This window comes from Hevea brasiliensis, chromosome 2 (genome assembly GCF_030052815.1).
Source record: "Hevea brasiliensis isolate MT/VB/25A 57/8 chromosome 2, ASM3005281v1, whole genome shotgun sequence".
In the NCBI taxonomy this organism is placed as follows: Eukaryota; Viridiplantae; Streptophyta; class Magnoliopsida; order Malpighiales; family Euphorbiaceae; genus Hevea; species Hevea brasiliensis.
In genome coordinates this window covers 348,113-364,331 of record NC_079494.1, presented here as the reverse complement: position 1 = coordinate 364,331, position 16,219 = coordinate 348,113, and the positions used below count along the sequence as shown (strand labels likewise).

The 16,219-nt window shown below is 30.7% G+C and overlaps 1 protein-coding gene across 6 annotated transcripts; it reads right to left on the bottom strand.

Moving 5' to 3' along the window:
* Nucleotides 1–1,047: 1,047 nt before the first annotated feature.
* On the bottom strand, nt 1,048–7,966 carry LOC110669287 (agamous-like MADS-box protein AGL11). Of its 6 annotated transcripts, none has more exons than XM_021830868.2 (9): nt 7,787–7,966; nt 6,330–6,513; nt 3,634–3,718; nt 3,269–3,330; nt 2,922–3,021; nt 2,683–2,724; nt 2,527–2,568; nt 2,284–2,438; nt 1,048–1,358 (listed from the first exon to the last, which is right to left on the bottom strand). In XM_021830868.2, the coding sequence occupies exons 2-9, from the start codon at nt 6,509–6,511 to the stop codon at nt 1,355–1,357; spliced, it is 672 nt and encodes a 223-aa protein (XP_021686560.2). In that variant the 5' UTR covers nt 6,512–6,513; nt 7,787–7,966; the 3' UTR covers nt 1,048–1,354. The 6 variants fall into 6 exon arrangements, with proteins under 6 accessions (XP_021686560.2, XP_021686558.2, XP_021686561.2 ...); XM_021830866.2 differs by having other exon boundaries at nt 6,330–6,517; nt 7,787–7,953; XM_021830869.2 differs by having other exon boundaries at nt 3,634–3,715; nt 6,330–6,517; nt 7,787–7,948.
* Nucleotides 7,967–16,219: the final 8,253 nt, after the last annotated feature.

Here is a 16,219-nt window from a genome sequence, read left to right as displayed (position 1 = left end):
ATTCTTAAAATTAATTTTTTTTGAATAAAAATATTATTTAAATATTATTAAAAAAATAAAAATTTATTTTATTAATTAAATATTTTATTAATTAAAATTTATTAAATTTATTTTTAAATTATTTTTTAATATTTTCTAAATAATATATCTAAAAAATTAATTTTCTCGTTCTTTTATATATATATATATATATATATATATATATATATATATATATATATATAAACCCACTTGAACTATATTTTAAAAAGTCCCTCCTTTTACAATTCAAGACGCACTAGGCTCTGGTTAGGAAGAAAAAAAAAAAAAGCACTAGTGTCCTGCAGCCACAGCCCAGTGGATGTTATAACATCGCAGATTATGTTCTCTATAATGAGTCCATGAATCTGTCCACAGTGCAACCCCTGTCCCTGGAGTCTATCTCGAATGACCTTCCTCTGCTGTTTTGATCCTTCCTTGCCCAGCTCCTTGCCTCCCTTTTCACGACCCCGAAATTTATTAATGAGATCAAAATTAGGGTACAAATCTGCAAATGAATTATTGTTGTTCCTCTGCAATTTTGGGTTTGAGGGTTGATGGTATAAATTTGGTTTTGAATTAAATTCTCAAGCATGCATTATATTTCTATATAAAGGTAAAATGAAAATAGGATCAACTTTTTATGAAAATAAATTTAATAATTATTAGATTAAACATTTATATTTGTATTTGTATACTCATTATAATTTTTCTAATCTATTTTACACAAATCTTGATATAAATATTTGATATAATAGTTTTTAAGTTTGTTTTTATATAGTCACACATTCAATTATAATATATTCAAATTGAGTTTAAAAGAGTATAAAATTTTGTTAGAAAAAAAATAATAAAATTACAAAAATTTATTATTCTAGTTACGGTAAGGATTAATTTGAAGAACATATTAGTTCAATTTGGCTAAATTCAACGTTAAGGTCAAAATGAACATTGATTAATAATCGAGAAGCCAATTTTTAGCCTTTATTCATCAATTATACAATAGAAATCATCCAAACCAAACAAATATTTAATAAAACTAGCATAATCACTGGTCTTGAACGGCGAGTCAGTGATGAAGCTAGTTATAGTTGTAATTACTGCATTAATCCATAAAAGACGTAGACATAATACATGTTCATACTCGGTAGTCAGTCGAGGACACTGCCAGTTCCATTGGACAAGTAGGAGGAACTGTACTAAAAACACTAGTTCCAGTTTAACTGGACATACATTGACGATAATTAGACAATATAGAGTTTTGGTATCTTTATTTTTGGACTACATAATACATAAATCAACATACCACTTGCACATTCACTTGTTGCCTTGGTGTTTACCTGCATGAATATGCGATCAACGATCAATTAATTTTTAATTCAACATAATAAGTTAATAATTGTGGAGAAAAATTTATCTAGATTTAGTTTTTTATAAATTTAAAATATAAATATATGAGTTTTAACTATTTTATATATAGATTTCACTATACTTGTTGTATCTGTTAAAAATAAAAATAAATATATATAGATTTCACTATACTTGTTGTATTTGTTAAAAATAAAAATAAATAAAATAAACTTTGAACAGGTAGATATTGTCCTTAAGAGAATCATATCTTACACTATATTGCTGCTAGGTAAAATGAGCAAATCCTTACAAGATAGCAAAACTAAATTAGATCTAAATAGTAGTTCTTCAATTCCCCTAATAAGAGTTAAAGAAGAAATATATTAATTGTAAGCTAGAAAGAAGAAAAGACGCGTAAAAGAGAAAGAGAAAATATATATACATATATTTTTTTATCTAAATTAGTATTTATAAAATATTTGTACCTCTTTATATAGATATAATTGTTTCGTTAGTTTAATGTCTTTTATTAAATAAATATAATTTTTGAACTGCATAATTATTTATTTAAATAACTGTTATAAATAAATATCGGTTAATTAAAAAATAAAAAAAATATATTAAAATTTTAATTAATTATTAGCCGTCATTTGACCATTAAATATTATGTAATTTAAAGGTCAACTAAAGTTAATTCAATTGAAATTTTAGAGTTTTTCCAAAGTTTCCCACCATCCAGATTTGGTTTGGTTATTAAAGGCCTTATCCTATACTCTTTAGATATAAGGCAGCTTTCTTATTACTAACTACTTTTGACAGTGTTTTAAGTTTATAACAGACTAAGTTTAAGTAGAAAATTTTCAATTGTAATGACATATATAAATTTATTCCAAGGAAAATCAAAATATGAATTACCCAAGATGGAGAATCTTCTTGTCAGGGTGAGAGTATGCAGTTCCTCCCTCAATCATATGAGGACCAAAGAAATTTCGAGATGTTAATGCTTGGATTGCATTCAGTTCTGCTCCAGTAACCATGTTTGCTTGCTGAAGCCTCTCGATTTCTGCTATCTGGAGTTGAAAAAAAAATCTCACTTAGAAAATAGATTGCAATTGTTTGTCATGCAAGCTGCTGGAAGAATCATATGCTTTTCAATACCTTGGTTCGAAGACAAACACTTTCATTTTCGAGCTCAATCTCCTACAATAACAAGTGCAGTTTTAAGACATAAAACAGTCGACTAAAGAAGTTGCCCAAAAAATTAAAGAGAGAGAGAGAAAGAAATGGGTAAAATTAGAGCATGAGTGAAATTACCCTTTTCTGCAAGTACTCTATTTCAGCCAGCAGCAATTCATGCTGTTGCAGTTGCAGAAGATAAGTAACAGAAAAGTGAAAATTTAAATAACACACATATCCTGAGTATGACAATAAAGTGTTTCACCAATCATTTTGGTTTATATATATATATATATATATATATATATATATATATATACATACATATATTGGACAAGGCAGAGCCATATCAAGACTTCAATTACAAAATATTTTACCTTCTTTGACCTGATTCTAGTAATGCCTCGTTCAAGCCTATTCTCCAATTGCTTAAGCTCCTTCACAGTTAGGGAACTCAAGGAGTCACCCATTAGATGCCTACAAAGAAAAGAGAAAAGATCAACAGCGAGGAAATAGCTTTTGGCATGCACTTTTCAGGCATCACATTCAGCCGAATATAGAGGTCCGATATTAATCTAATTAAACAAGAAAAGCTCAAAAGTGTGTGCACTGTCAGCTTGCAACGACATGTTATAGGAGTCCTGACTATGAGGCTTCGAGTTAGAGTCTCAATCAGAGTCAAATGAATCCAAAAAAAAAAAAAAAAAAAAAAAGAAGAGACAACCTGTTAGAATTCTGTAGCATCTGAATTTGTTGCCTCAGTTTAGCCGACTCTTGTTGATAATACTTCATTGAAGCCACCATCACCATATAATAAAGGAAAAGCTTATTAATCACATTCATAGATTCAGTGATAACTCAAAATTAAGGAACTTTGTATACATAAATTAATACCATATTTCAGTATTACATTGGTTTATTTTAGCACCACAAGTTGTGATTTGTTGAACCTTAAAATTTTTTTCATTAATTAAGCAGCAATTAAATGGAGTTGAATATGGTCTTTGATTATAATAATGTCTGACATCTCCCCCTCATAAATTTTGAAAACAAGAGAAAAAAAAATGGAGAGCGAAAGAAAAAGGTTACCTGGGCATTAATTTCTGTAATGGAGCTGGTATTTGAAGTATCTGAACAAGCCTTCTTGTACCTCTCAATGGTTGATTTTATGCTGCTTCGATTCCACAAAATATAAAAGTTTATAAATATAGATATATAAGCATCAGTTTATAGAATAAATAATGTTCAATTTGTCCCCTTATCTTAATAGTAGGGTTTAATTTAACACAAAACACATAAGTTGGATCAATTAAACTCTGAAATTAGCAAATTGGATCAATTTGCTATACAATGTGTGAATTGTGCAAAACACGCATTGTAGGAGGACTAAAACCATATTTTGACATTTTACAATTTTGATCCTCAAAGTTTAATAAAACTACAACTTGATCATTTTCTCTTTAATGCTCCCAATCTTTCCACTCTTTGTTCCTTACCCCTTAATCTTTTGCTTTCTCCCCCTAAAAAGCTACAACAATGGGTGGTAAAAAAAAAAAAATTGAAAATTAAAATAAAAATTACCATCCATTCTTTTTTGTTTCTCTTGACCTCACCTCAAAATTGAAAATCAAAATGAGCAAATCTAACAAGCATTCAACAATTCCATATCATTTAAAAAAAAAAATCTATGAAATTTTTTTTAAAATATAAAAAATTTATTTATTACTTTTGTAAAATTTTAAGGACTAAATAATAATTTACCTACGGATTATAATGTAATCTATATCCAAACTTTCCTCTCCTCACACACTTGATGTGCATTTTGTGGTAAATTAACTCAATTTGTGAATTTCAAAGTGTAATTGATCCAATTTTTAAGTTTAATGTTAAATTGAATATTGTTATAAAAAAAGAGGGAGCAAATTGAACCTCGATACGTTTATAGACGATGTGACACTTGAATTTATTTATTTATTTTTTTATATTTTGGATATATACGTGACATCTTTAATTTAAATTTGAATGAAGTCAAATGAAAAGAAAGGGTAGGTAATTATATGAAATGAGAAATATGCATTATTATTTTATTGTTTTTATTCAGTTATTTGTATATTTTATTTAATGTAAAATAAAGAAATTACTATTAATAAGTTCGAATTCATTGGTATGGACTGTCTCAAAATCTATAAGATTTCGAGGTTGATCTCTATAAAATCAGTAGTTAAAAAAGAAAAAAAAAAAAGAAAGTCCATCATGAAGCGAGAGCTGCATGAAAAGTCAACCCATCTTCAAATCACGCACTACAGGGGCATTAAAAATGGAAAATCTTGAAGAGCTGCTGTCACTAAAATGGAGAAACCCTAGCAGAAAGCACCTCTGTACTATTCCGCTTTATTGATTTATGATCAGTTCAAGGCAAGAATGAAAGAAAGAAAGAAAAGACCGCAAGGCACTGCAATGTTGAAAAGCGACAATGCAATCCTTTTAGGGTGAAGAGAAGTGAGGCTCTAGAGATTTGGATTGGGCGAAGGGAAATAGTCAAGTTTGAAAGCTGAAAATAGAAACAGAAGACCAAAGAAACTGGGATCTACAAACAATGAAAGTGGAAAATGTTAAGAGATTTTCAGAGATTACACATGTTGTGAACAGTACACATATGCATTGATTGCCATCTTAATCTTAGTCTCTTATCACAGTGTGAGTTAGTAATTACTTCTTTTTGGTTATTCCTATAGTGAGTGAAGCTGCTGAGGCAAACAAAGATATGATAACTCTTCTCTTATTTGGAGCATGCAAGGAGTCAGACTTTTTTTGTTTTAATTAATCAGAATTGCTTATATATATATATATATATATATATATATATATATATATATATATATATATATATATAATATTCACAGCCAAAGAAGAAAAGTTAGAAAAATGAAAATATATCTTCTAAATTAATTTTCTTGAAATTTGAACATATAGATGGGGAATGGAGAACAAACAAATAGAGAAGGAGGTTTTCAGCGAAGATGAAAGAAAGATGGGTTGCTCTAATGATGGAACAAAAAGAACAACAGGCATTTTTCAAGGAAAGTGCTTGCAGTAGGCCTGATATATAGGTCCTTTTTGAAGCCATGCCATAGTGATTTAGCTCTAGAGAATATACATTACACATGACCTAGATCTGATTTCTTTTCTCTCATTGAAAGGGTGGGTGTATTCTAGATTTCACGCTTCATTTTAAAAGGAAAAAAAAAATGATCACTAGCTTGTTTATTAGAAAAAAAAAAAAAAAAGAAGGTAAATTCCATTCCATTAAGCGCTTGCATTCAAGCCCAAATAAAATAAAAGAAGAAACCCTAGAAGAGGAGCGGAGTGCCTTACTTTGGCTAAGTGTAGAAAGGACAAACAAAAAGATTTTTAGAGCTAAAAGGGGAAAGAGAAAGAAGACAATGAAAACTGATCTGAGAAACCTACAAGCAACCCAACTGTGCTATACATATGTATATATATGTCATGGATTCTAAAGACTGCAACACCACCGAGGAAAAAGTACAATAATAATTGATTCACGACGAGTTTAAACATAAACAACTGAGAGAGTGATTCTTAAATTCACATATTATTTATGGGCTTTTTTTTATAAGCAAAATTTTATTAACATGAAAAGATGAGGGTTAGGTTATTAGTATTTCTGTCCTAATCAAATTAAAACATAAAATCTTATCTATATATACATATATAAATCTTAAAAGAGATCAAAGTTGGCGGAGATTAAGGCATTCTAAGTTTACTTGTTGTTGGAGTACTCATAGAGGCGGCCGCGACTGGAGAAGACGATCAGGGCAACCTCAGCATCACAAAGGACTGACAATTCATAAGCTTTCTTCAACAGTCCATTTCTCCTCTTGCAGAAAGTCACCTGACGATTCGTCGTGTTCTCTATCCTCTTGATCTCTATCTTTCCTCTTCCCATGCCTACCTACACAACATATAACTACTATTTAATTAAATATATAAATTTCAACAAGTTCAACAAACGGGGAATTTTGTTTTGTTTGCGTTTTCTTCGGAAGAAAACGATATGTATTGCTTTCTGAAGGAATGAAGCAAGCCTTGATTGAATTATTCGTGCCATGATGGACTTGATCTACCAGCAAATCTAAGTGTTTGAGAACTTTCATTGGGCACCTTTATATTTGCCGATCGCAGTCTGTCTGGAGATCTATGAAGCAAAAGATTTCTTCTTCTTCTTTTTCCCCTTTTTTTTATTTCAATATATTTATGCGGAAACTATTTTAGGGTAATAAAATATCTAAAAAAAAAAAAGATTCTAAGGAGAAGATGCAATGAGAGCAGATCTGCGTAGAAATGAATATGGAAAGCCAAGATATTTTGTAAAATTACAAATAAAAAAAAAGATAATTAAAGAAAATAACAAGGTTAAAGAGAGGAGATCTTGAAGGATGAGTTTACTTCAAAAGAGACGTAGAAAAGATGGATGTAAGCCATCAAGAAGACATCAATGGATGTGAAGAATGACAACAGGTAAAGTGGGTAAATATCATCCGGGAAAAATCAGATTAGAATCTACCATAAGATGGACAAGATTTTTGGCAGGAAACTAGTACTATTTATGGATGCATGACCCATTTCCTGTCACTTCGTCTCTCTTTTTCTCCTTATGTCCTTGTTCTTGAGCATGTTTGGGTGGTATTCTCCATCGTTTACATATCAACTCAACGGATCAGCTCAAGGTGACTGATGCAGAATGATATAACATGAAATATCTCAAAAATCAAACGCAAAAGTAGAGCTGAAAATCAAACAGTACTGTAATATTTTCTTTTTCAGAGTTATTCATGATGGCCAAATATAAAGGGAAAAAGAAAAAATGAAAATTAAATCAGCTGAAGAAGTTTTGAAACATGAAGAAACGCCATTAAAGTGATAAAAGAGAAAGTAAAGGGAGGAAAAAACACCTAAATTTCTGAGAGCACGGAAAAAGAAAGAAAAGGAATAACGTTATATCAAGCAAATCTAGGGATATGAGTACTGACAAAGAAGAAGAGAAGAGAGAGAGAGAGAGAGAGAGAAAGCGAAGACATCTTCATATCTAGGGTAAAGAAAGAAGATTCTGTTCCACATGAAACAATTGGAAGATAGATTTTAGCTGGTTTAGAAAAGAAAGCAAGCAGTGGTAGAGGAGATAAAATTATATTGGTATTTTTAGAAGAAAGAGAGCACAGACCTGGGTTTAATTTGGTCACTCTCCGGCCAGTTCAGCTTTCGGAAAATTTAGAATCCCAAAGAAGCCAAAGTGCTTAACTTCACTCTCTCTGCCCTATTTATAGGGCTTTCTTTCTTTGTCTATCTAGGCACAGAAGCAATAGAGGAGAAAAGAAAGAAGGATGGTTTTCTTACTTTCGTTTTCTTTTCTTACGGGGGGAGAGAGAGAAAGTCTGATGAGGAAAGGGACCTGCGCGCTGTTGTTTTGCCAAAATCCAATACATGAAGTTGTTGTTTTAGCTAAAATAAACAGCTTTGCAGGAGCAAATTCGCACCATAAACTGCAATTTTTGTTTCACTTCTTCTAAATTGCATCTGTTTTTTTGTATGACTATTATGCCCCTTCAAGAATCTATTAAATGTGGTACTACCATCTAATTAATGGTGCTGCATTTTTGAGAGATACTGATCTGACACTGGGCGATGAGCAATTAGCAAAATACGCATCTCTAACTCTAAAATTACCGTTTGACATATTACTCTTTGGTGCTTTCCACGTATATGTGTACTGCTGGGATGTTCAAAGATCTCAAATTAAAATAAAATAAAATAAAGAACATATATATATATATATATATATATATATATATATATATATATATATATATATATATATATATATATGGTTGCCTTGTGTTCTCATAAATGGTAGGCATCTGCAAGCTCAATTAGTTTTGTCTCGCAAGGGTACTGAGCATAATTTAATTATAATCGGAGCAATTAATTAAATAAATCAACAAAATTTGATTTTGGTTATCAGTTTGATTAATGAGAAAATTGTAATAAAAATAACTTGGCTTATTAAGGTTTTTTATTATTATTTTAAAAATACTCCGGAAAGGAACTTGGCTTAAGTTCTTTGAAGAGGACAACGTAACTAGGGTAATTCTAGTATATATCATTTCATGGCCTATATCCATAGATTCAAGAGTGAGTTAATTTGACATAATGATGGAAAATATGGGGCAAAAGAAATTATAAGAGGTTGAAATTAGGATTCTTTTGCATGCTGTAAAAGTTGTGTCGTCCAGGTTGACTTTAATTTTGAGTTTAAAGCCAAATGCAGCAACATAATCCAGGGATAATTGATGCTCAAGCTGAACCGAATATTTATGGACTACCATTGCATTGGCCCTGAAAAATTGACAATGCTGCTACTGAAAACTTCAACTAACCTTGCTACTTTTGGAGTCTCTAGAAATGGAAGGAATGGAGAGGAGAGGTACAGCGATCGAGTAGAATTTAGTTGGAATTGAAATGATTTAATTTATAAATTTGATTTTTTTTCCCAAATCTATTTGGTTTGATTTTTAATTTTAACAAACTAATTCAGAATTGATTCCTAGTTTGGTGGCCCATGCATGTAGTAGCTAACTATACATGTTATTGGCTCAGTTTAGAAACAAAGTTATTGGCTTTATTCAGAACTGATTAGTGTTATGCGTTGCCCGAAGTATGACGCTTGAAATTTTACATACGGTATGATATTTGAGATTTCAATATAGAATTTAAAAGAATTTAAGCTTTCCCACTTCAATAGTTATTGCTTCTACACATTTATACAGAGCGTATTAAAAATGCAATTTACACTAAAGGAGATTTTGTAGTGATTTTATTTTTAATAAAGCAAATATTACTTTGTCAAAATATAAACAAATAGAACAAATTATATTCTATGGTTAAAATAAAAATAAAATATAACAAAAACAATATAACTATAAAAAGCGCCTTTATATACTAATGAAAGATCAAACCCAAGCATAAAAGAAGGAAACAAAAAGCCGTTTAGACAACTTGAGTTTACTTTATAATATCCTTCAAACATTTGTGGACCAATTAGAAAATACTAATACTGTAAAATACAATTGATGGATTTGAAATATTGAACTGAAATGATGGATTTCTCACGAATATATGGCCATGTCCATATTTTCTATATGACAATTTATTCTCTGTGAATGCAAGATAACTTTTTTTTTTTTAATAAACAGAAAATTTTATTAGAAATTATAAAAGCTAAATGCAAGATAACTTGTAGGGCACAACATGTCCATCACCCTACAATTTACACATTTGAGTTGAATCTCAATAAGAGTCGATCGTGTAAAAAAAATAATTAAAAAAAACCTGAGAGATTATGACTTGGGCAGCCCTACAATTTCCTTCTTCATATCCTTCCCAAAATTTTCATTTTCATTTGCTTCCCTAAATCTTAATGTTGTTCTTTTGTTAGTCATTTTTAATGATAACTTTTAAAATAGTATTTATAATTTTGATCAGAGTCAAAATATTATCTCTCTTATTTATATTGTTTAATGTATTTATACTAATATTTAGAGGTTGAGAAAGTGGATTGTAAAATGTTATTGAACATTTCTATTTATACCACTATATAAACAATTAACTACTAACCTCTAATATTTAACAACTAACAATTAGTAAAATAGCTATCAGTTATTAGAACAATTAACTGCAATTAGAATGGAGCAAGAGCATGCCTCGCTCACCGCTCTCACCTTCGATAAAAACCTCTATATATGGTAGAATGGACCGCGAAGATTTTGAAGTTAGTGATAATGAAGTTGCTCAAAAACTTGCTTCTTATGTTACGCCGTAAGTCGCTCCTCAAAGAGATGCCCCACAATGGGGATGAGATGGGTGATGGTGGTGGGTTCAAGAAGCTGTCAAAGACTTATTGGCCATCGGCGGAACCCTAGACTAAAAAAGTTATAATGGTTTATTCACCTTTCAAGATTATTGCCCTTCTCCATTTCATTTACAGCCCTATCTCCTAATATTAACTCAATTGTTTAGTTTCATTTTAATTCACTAATTTAGTCTCATTTTGATCCAATATTAACTCAATAAGCTTTGAACACAATTCTTTATGTAGTCTCATTTTGATCTACAAATTTTTATAACATTTATTAAAATCCCATTATTAACCATTAGACATTAGTTTTATTCATTATATGTAACCTTAAAATATTTACAATTATAATACACTAAAAGTTTTATTTAGTGCCTCTCTGTGACGCTCCTCACTCGTCTATAGTATAGCCGAGCGAGGAGTGCCACATTTGGTGCCGGAGCACCCAATCTTGTTTTATCATATTTATTGTAAACTTTTGATGTCATTTAAAATATATATTCTATGTGTAATTTTTTTTCTTTATATCTTATTTCTGTGGAGACCCGGACATAGCCTTCCCTGTTTTATTAGCATCTGGCTGGTTCCTCTAATCACCTGTTAACATATCGATATTCATTTCACATATTTTCATATCATATTCTCTTGTATCATATCATTTACAATTATTTATGAGATCTCAAAATGAAGTATCATCTATTGCATTCATATAGAAATTCATAGATAATAAATTACAAGTTTTCATTTCAATCTCAAGTTTAATTACAAGTCCAAAATGAAATACATTATAACTAGTAATTACATTATGATTAAACATAATGAACCAAAATACTAGTCTATACATGGGCCCTACCAAGATACAAAAGACTGGTGAGGTGACTCTGGTCGATGGCAGATCTGGTCGAAACTCTGTCCGAATACTATTGTGGCGGTTGCTGCTGATCTCCAGTACCTACGCGATGAAAAACCAACGCGCTAAGCATAACGCTTAGTGGTGCATAATTTATAATAATAACAATTAAACAATTAAATTAATATCTGTAAATCATAATTTCTGGGTCTTTTACATTTTTATTGCTCTTTGGAAGAATTAGCATTATCGGAATCTTTTATGATTACTTATTGTATTTTAAGTCTTAATTAATTTTTATCAATACCCAAGAAACCTATAACAAATTATAAAAGTTGGATGTACTGGTGTATACTAGTTAGACAGCCATATGTCTGTTCAGTATACATCTGTCAGGCACGAGCCCAGCTGTCGGGCACGAGACCCGCTGTCAGGCTTGTAAAGCCAGAAATAAAGTAGACACAATGGCCTGTAAGTAGGCATATAGCCTGTAGAACAATCATACCAGACATATATTGTCAGTTCATGATTTTCTCGGTAGGTAGTACTGCTATCTGTAGTCCCTAATTGGTATACCAATTTATCCAAACTAAATAAATAAGTCTAGGTATACTATAAGCAATTAAACATTTTTAATTATGTTAATACTATTCACTGTTACTATTTTCTGGTACTGTTCAGTGGTACCATTAATTTCATGTTAATAGGACATTAGTCCAAATTTACATATTCATATCATTTTTAATATTTAATTAGCCTTATGAGTATTTTAATCACCATGTTATAGCATTCTTCCCATGAACCTTTCTTTAGGTTCATTTTGATGTGTTATATTTATCTAGGAATTTGACTAGGTTAGAATGTCTATTTGATCACACTTCCTTCATAATAATTGCTCCTCTATGTTTAAACTTGAATTTCAGTTTTTGAATCACTGAATTTGGGGTTATAAAACTCAAGTTATGGTCAAAATACCATAACTGGTCCCTTTGCCTCTAAGCTGTCCAGAATTTACAATTCCTGGTCAATAAACTTTGACCAGTCATTTGATCATTTTATGGTTTTTTTAGACTTAGGTTCCTTCACAAGACATGTTCCTCTATGTCTTAGGGACTCTCAAGTACAATTTCATAATTTTTCAAGTTTGGTATAGTGAGTTATAGTCAATGTATTAATTTGGACTCTTAATCCTATAAAGGCAATAGTCAATCTTCAGGGCAGTATATTTGTCCCTTTTTTTTAGGGTCATTACACTTAGAATTTGGTAAAGGTGTCTAAATCAATGTTGTAGCCCTAAGTATCATGTTTCCAGATCATATTAGCACATCTCAAATGGAATTTCCTAGTGGGAGTTATGGCCAAATGAACACACGGGTATCAAATGGCATTATGGGTTCAACTTAACATTTTTCAGATTTCAATTCCTAAATTTGGCTAATATTTTCCCTAGAATGAAATGGTTTCTAGAGCTTGGTCAAAACATAAAAATTGTTGTGATATGTCTTATAAAACTTTTAGCACTAGTTTCACTCAATTTGCAGCTTTGGAGACCAAGTTATGATATTTTTGCCAAAACTGGTCAAGCATACCAAAGAACAGTATTTTGAACAATTTTTGGATTGGCAGTTTTAGTGACCTAACTTGTGCTAACAATTTGACTTGGTTAAAGGAAAAACTGGGTTAAGTGGTCTTCATTAAAAGTGTAGCCCTATATCTAAGCTTTCTATTGATGTAAATTTTAGGTCATTTGGACCAGTATAGAGAGAGTTATAATCAAATGAACACGTACTTTTCATTTGGTCATTTTCTGAGTTTCAGTGTTTGGTCATTCGGGTTTGGGCAAAGAATTGGTCATGATTTTGGCAAATTTTTGGCATGGTGTCTACATGAAAAATGGGCTATTGAGTCTATTTTCACCTCCAATTAGCCTCATACCAATTGGAGTCACACATTTTCAGTTATGGTTCAAAAAGTGGACTGGACTCATTGAGTCCCAACCTACAGAAAATTAAACACTCCCAATCTCAATTTCCCCCAACTCTCTTACTTCACTTTGACATTCATAGCACTTCTATATATCATCAACACATCTCAATAATCCCAATTGTAAGATATAATACAAAAGTGCCAAAGTTAGGTCAAACTCTAACTCACAAATTTCAATCTCATGAAATTTAAATGCAAATCAATTCCAACATATCATACCTTGTTAGTTCACTTCTCTAACCTAATTTAAACCAACAAAAACCATCAATTTCATGTCTCCTCTAGGGCTATCGAAAAATCAAAGATTCTTCCCTCAAGGTTTACTTTTTAATTTCATGAAATTTATCCTTAGTTAAACATGCCTTTCGTGTTTAATGAAGAAAGAAAGATGGATTAGAGCACTAACCTTACTTGAACTTCCCAAACCTCAACTTTCTTGCTTCTTATGGGTATCTATGGCTTTCTTATGGAGTGGGGAGTATTTTGTGAAGGGTGCTAAAGGTTTTGATGGATAAATGGAGGAAGATTCAAGCTTGAAGCTTGGAAAAAAAAAATGGAGGAAGAGGGAACAATGGTGGGCGGCACACAAGGGAGAGAGAAGAAGAAGAAGAAGTGAGTTGGTGGCTTTTGTCATCTTATGAGTATTTATATATTTTCTATAATTATTGTACTTTATTATTTTTAAATTTCATAAGTCTATTTCCTTTCTTTTCTTTTCTTCTTCTTTCTCTTCTCATTTTTCAAATTCAAATTCATAATTTAATTTATGTTAATTATTTTGTTTCCTAATTTTAATTTGACATTGAGGTCAAAATTTACCTCTAGGGGTGAAATGACCACAATGCCCTTCATGGTGCTCATCGAGTTGTTTTTATTATTTTATACCAATTAATAAATTCTCTAAATTTTATTTTATTTCTCAAAATTTTTCTTATATTTTTTTAATACTTATTTTATTAATTTATGCCTCCTCACTATAGTTTAAGTGTAGTTCCAGACATCCTAATTGTTCGAACAGACATTAGTCGTCGGAACAGTAAAATGTACGGACTACCTACGGTGAGGGCGCTACAATTCTTCTCCTCTAAATAAAATTTCGTCTTCGAAATTTATACAGTGTAAATAATCGAGGGACTGCTATCTCCTTGTCTTTTCGCCTTTTTGTGTTATAATACTTTACTTTTTCTTTAGTCTGTCTTATTAATCCAGTTCTACAATTTTATCCTTATCTCGATTTACTATTGGAAATACGTAGCTTTACACAATAGTCCCAAGTCAATACTGTAATCTGCAACTTACAACTCAAACATCAAGAGCATTGCATAGTTACCACAGTATAATCCCAATAGTTTTTTTTTTCCTCAACCAGTTCTGTACTCATCTTCTTTCATCTCATATACAGTCTCCTTCTCATTTTCATTTATTATCTTTGATACGATCCTTTTCGGTTGATAATCTACCATAACCTTATAGTTCAAAGGGTTGGTGACAAGCATGTCATCTTCTAACCCATCTCGGTATCCTCTTTTAACAGGAGGTATAATGTAACACCCCTCACCCGACTACAGTGTAGCCAAGCAAGGTGTACTACATTCGGTGTCGGAGCACCCTAACTTACCTTACTTTATTTCTTTAAAAATTTTGTTCTCGTTATATTTAATATCGATTATTTTTCGACGGAGAAACTAACGGAGTTTTTCCTATTTTATTATCGTTTAACATGTTTTACTATTCACCTGTTTGAAAATTTTAATAATATTTTAGAATAAAAATCTCATCAGTTATTCTCATAACCATCTCATAATTTTAATCTCATTAATATATCTCAATTTCATATTCATTCCCATGCATTTTCATTCACGCACAATTTATATATATAAGTTCTCAAGTTTCATTAATTTATATGATTTACAGACTGATTACATAAATTCATAATTTATATGATCTACAAATTAATTACAGTTCTATGATTTATATTTCAACATACAATTTATAGTTTATATTACAAATAATAACTAATTATAATGTACAAAATACATAATATAATCTATATGGGCCCTATCTATATGCATTGCTGAGGAGGTGACAACCTTGAACACTCTGCAGATCAGAACTCCAAAATCTCTGTTTGGTATTCGCGGGGCTTTAACTTCAATACCTGCGTGAGGAAACAAATCCATCGCACTAAGCATTGCTGCTTAGTGGTGCAATAACATAATAAAAAAATAATAAAACAAATAAAAATAATTGGAGTATATTTTCTATACTCAAGAATTTTACTGGGTTCATATAAAATTTTCCATACAATATATCTTTTGTCATTTATATTGCTCTCTAGAATCACTTCTTTCATAAGTTTATAATAATCCTTTATATAATGTACAAATAAATTTAAAATTTATACTTATACTTATATTCTTATGAAAGTCACATTTGTAATGTTATTTAAGTTATAATTTTTCTACTAGTCTTTTTATCACTTCCTTGATACTTTCTAAGTTGTTTACAATCATTTCGTAATATTTAAAATTTTTAGAACTAGTTTAATTTACTTTAGATCATTCTAAGGAATAAATTTTTGGAGCTAATCTAATTTATTTCAGAACTTCTTCTCATTTATTTACTTTCTAACATTTTTAATTGCTAATATACATAACTTATTTTAATAAATTAGACTGCCCAAGTAACCTACGACAGGCTGACTAAACTGGATAACGGGTCGTTGGCACTGGACACCGTGGTGCCTCTGGCCGTCATACCATGAGAAGCAAAACGTCAACCACGTATGCAGTCAGTATGGCTAAAAAGCCATGATAAAATATAATCGGGCATAAAAGCCATGAGTGCGGCATAAAGCCATAAATGTGGGCATAAAGCCATGAATACAGGCATAAAGCCTTTCGTAGTAC